This window comes from Euphorbia lathyris, chromosome 1 (genome assembly GCF_963576675.1).
Source record: "Euphorbia lathyris chromosome 1, ddEupLath1.1, whole genome shotgun sequence".
Taxonomy (NCBI): Eukaryota; Viridiplantae; Streptophyta; class Magnoliopsida; order Malpighiales; family Euphorbiaceae; genus Euphorbia; species Euphorbia lathyris.
The window spans coordinates 90171910-90174409 of record NC_088910.1 but is presented as its reverse complement, the minus strand read 5'-3'; the positions used below and the strand labels follow the sequence as shown (position 1 = coordinate 90174409).

The following is a 2500-nucleotide window of genomic DNA, read 5'->3' as shown; positions in this document are numbered from 1 at the left end:
ATTTTAGGCATTCAAAGGTATCTTTTTTTTTATTCGTTTTAATAACAGAAAATTAAAATAGAAAATATAGAAAATTCTCTACTGTTTATATCTGTGTAGCGTTTATTCCTATGAAATACCAGACGAAAAGGGACGATCTTAGAAGGGGTATAATGAAATTCATGAAATTTTTTGATTGGTTCTTCCCAGAGAACCAATCTGTTTTATTTGACTGATAGGGATAACAAACAATTAATTTGATATGTTATAGAATATATTATTCTATTCTTTTTCTTTTCTCTATTTATTTTAATTATTATATTGTTAATTTTTATTTTCTATATTTATTAGAATAGAAATAATATATTTTCTAATATATTAAATATATTCTATATTTTTCTATTTTATTTAATATATTTTTTTCGATTTCTATATATTTTATATAGAAATCGAATAGAAATAGAATATATAAGCAAGAAATAGAAAACTATACCAAATGCTAAAAAAAATACTAAACCTAAATAACAAAAATAACTACTAATAAATACATAAATATACTAATAAATAAATACTAAATATAAAGAGACTAAATAGAAATCTAAAGAGAGCGCTCTTATCTTATTCGAAACGCCTTGTGATCTTCAACCAATTCTGCGCTTCAATATAATTTCCGGGAGTAAGCGCTATGGCTTGTTTCCAATACTCCGCGGCTTGATCGAACCAAGCCTCCGCAATTTCAGAATCTCCCTGCCGGATGGCCTGTTCTCCTCGGTCAGAATAGGCGAGCAAATTCCTTCCATTAGAACCGTACTTGAGAGTTTCCTACCTCATACGGCTCAGCAGTCAATTCTTTTGGTGTCCCATTTTTTTTCTCGAGTTAACCAAAAAAGGTTAATTCCATGAGTTTCAAACTTTAATTTTGATTAATAAAAATAATCCGTTTTATCTTTTCTCCCACCTTCAGAAGAATAAAGTGTAGGCATTTGACTATCGTTATAATTTTCTGAAAGGTAACTATCTCGGTTTTATTTATATTTATATATAGAATCCTTGAAAAAGACCTTCCGTCATACGGAAGACTTACTATCTTTGGGATCTGATACTACACCGCTGCTCAATACTTTAGGGGATCGACTCTGTTACATAAGTTGATTCCTAACTTATGTCTCATATTCATATTATGAGATAAGTAAGCAGTTCTTATTGTATCGGCCAAAAATCTCGCTAATTGATCTTTACGGTGCTTCCTCTATCAATTAGATCTGTTATCCATAGAAACAAGTATCTAGGCATATTTTTTTGTTCATATTTTGACTTCTATGAAGTTACTTTCTTTGCTACAGCTGATAAAAATCGTTATTTTGGACGATGCATATGTAGAAAGCCTATTTCTAGTCAATTTCTAGTCAATTTTGTTCTTTTTTTCTTTCTATAGTGGAGATAGTCGCACGTAATGACAGATCACGGCCATATTATTTAACGCTTGTGGTAAGAAAGGGTTTCGTTCGAGTGCCCGAAAATAATATTCCAAAGCTTTTGTGTGTTCTCCGTTACTTGTGTGAATAAGGCCTATATTATATAGTATATAACTTCGATCATAGGGATCAATTTCTAGCCGCATAGCTTCATAATAATTCTGTAAAGCTTCTGCATAATTTCCTTCGGATTGAGCAGACATTCGTTACGGTCGTCATTCAATTCAAAGAATCTCCGTTCCAGAACCGTACGTGAGATTTTCATCTCATACGGCTCCTCCCTTATGTGCATAATGAAAATAATACTATAGAATAAAGAATAAAAAAGGAGTAAAATATTCTCATTATGAACTGATCGGGGCTAGTGTTTTTACAAGAAATCTCTAGCCAACCTTCCTGCAAAAGATCTTTTCTTAACATCAAGCATGCTGATACTAGATAAAAATATTAAGTTAACTCCAACAATTTCTTTGTCCTCAATCTTCCTTAATCTCTAGGAATTAGTCACTTCAACAGTCTTCGATGGTTATACGGGTATCCAAAGTACGAACGAGATGGATGTTTGTTGTCCCAACCATTCTTCTTAGTTCCGATCCCAAAAAGAAAAAAGGAGATAATTTCTAACAAAGTTTTGATGTTGTTGATTCCTAGGCGTAGTGCTTCTTCCTCTATGCCGCCTATAGGTACTAGTGTGGTAGGGTTAACCTGCAATACGGAACCCCATAGACCTTGGTGTAACCTTTCGTTCAATACTCGAATTGACAATTGAAGCATCTGAGGCTGCATTAATCGGGGATACCCGACAGAAGGAATTGTTTTCTTTATAAACTTAGAAACTTCACCTTCAAAAAGCGTAGAGTAGAGTTCTTTCAAATCTTTCTATACCGACTAATGTGTCTTTCTCCTAAGACTTGAAACGATAAAAAAAATCAAACCACACCATCTCTGTAATAAGTAAATGCCTCCTTTTCCCCCGAAGTTGTCGGAATTATTCGTAATAAGATATTGGCTACAATTGAAAAGGTCTTATCAATAAAATTTCCAGT

General features: G+C 32.6%; 2 protein-coding genes across 2 annotated transcripts in view; both read right to left on the bottom strand.

Annotated features, from left to right (window-relative positions):
- Positions 1-392, bottom strand: part of LOC136206115 (photosystem I P700 chlorophyll a apoprotein A1) — a 3166-nt gene extending 2774 nt beyond the window's left edge. The window contains exon 1 of the mRNA XM_065997044.1: positions 1-392. This exon is cut by the window's left edge and continues 2774 nt beyond it. The gene's annotated coding sequence lies outside the window, so the exon portion shown is untranslated.
- Positions 393-1389: 997 nt separating this feature from the next.
- Positions 1390-2240, bottom strand: LOC136218652 (uncharacterized). The gene is given in 3 exon segments (XM_066005675.1): positions 1390-2070; positions 2072-2140; positions 2194-2240. Coding segments are annotated over 3 exon segments (228 nt in total). The 3' UTR covers positions 1390-1958.
- Between the last annotated feature and the right edge of the window lie 260 nt (positions 2241-2500).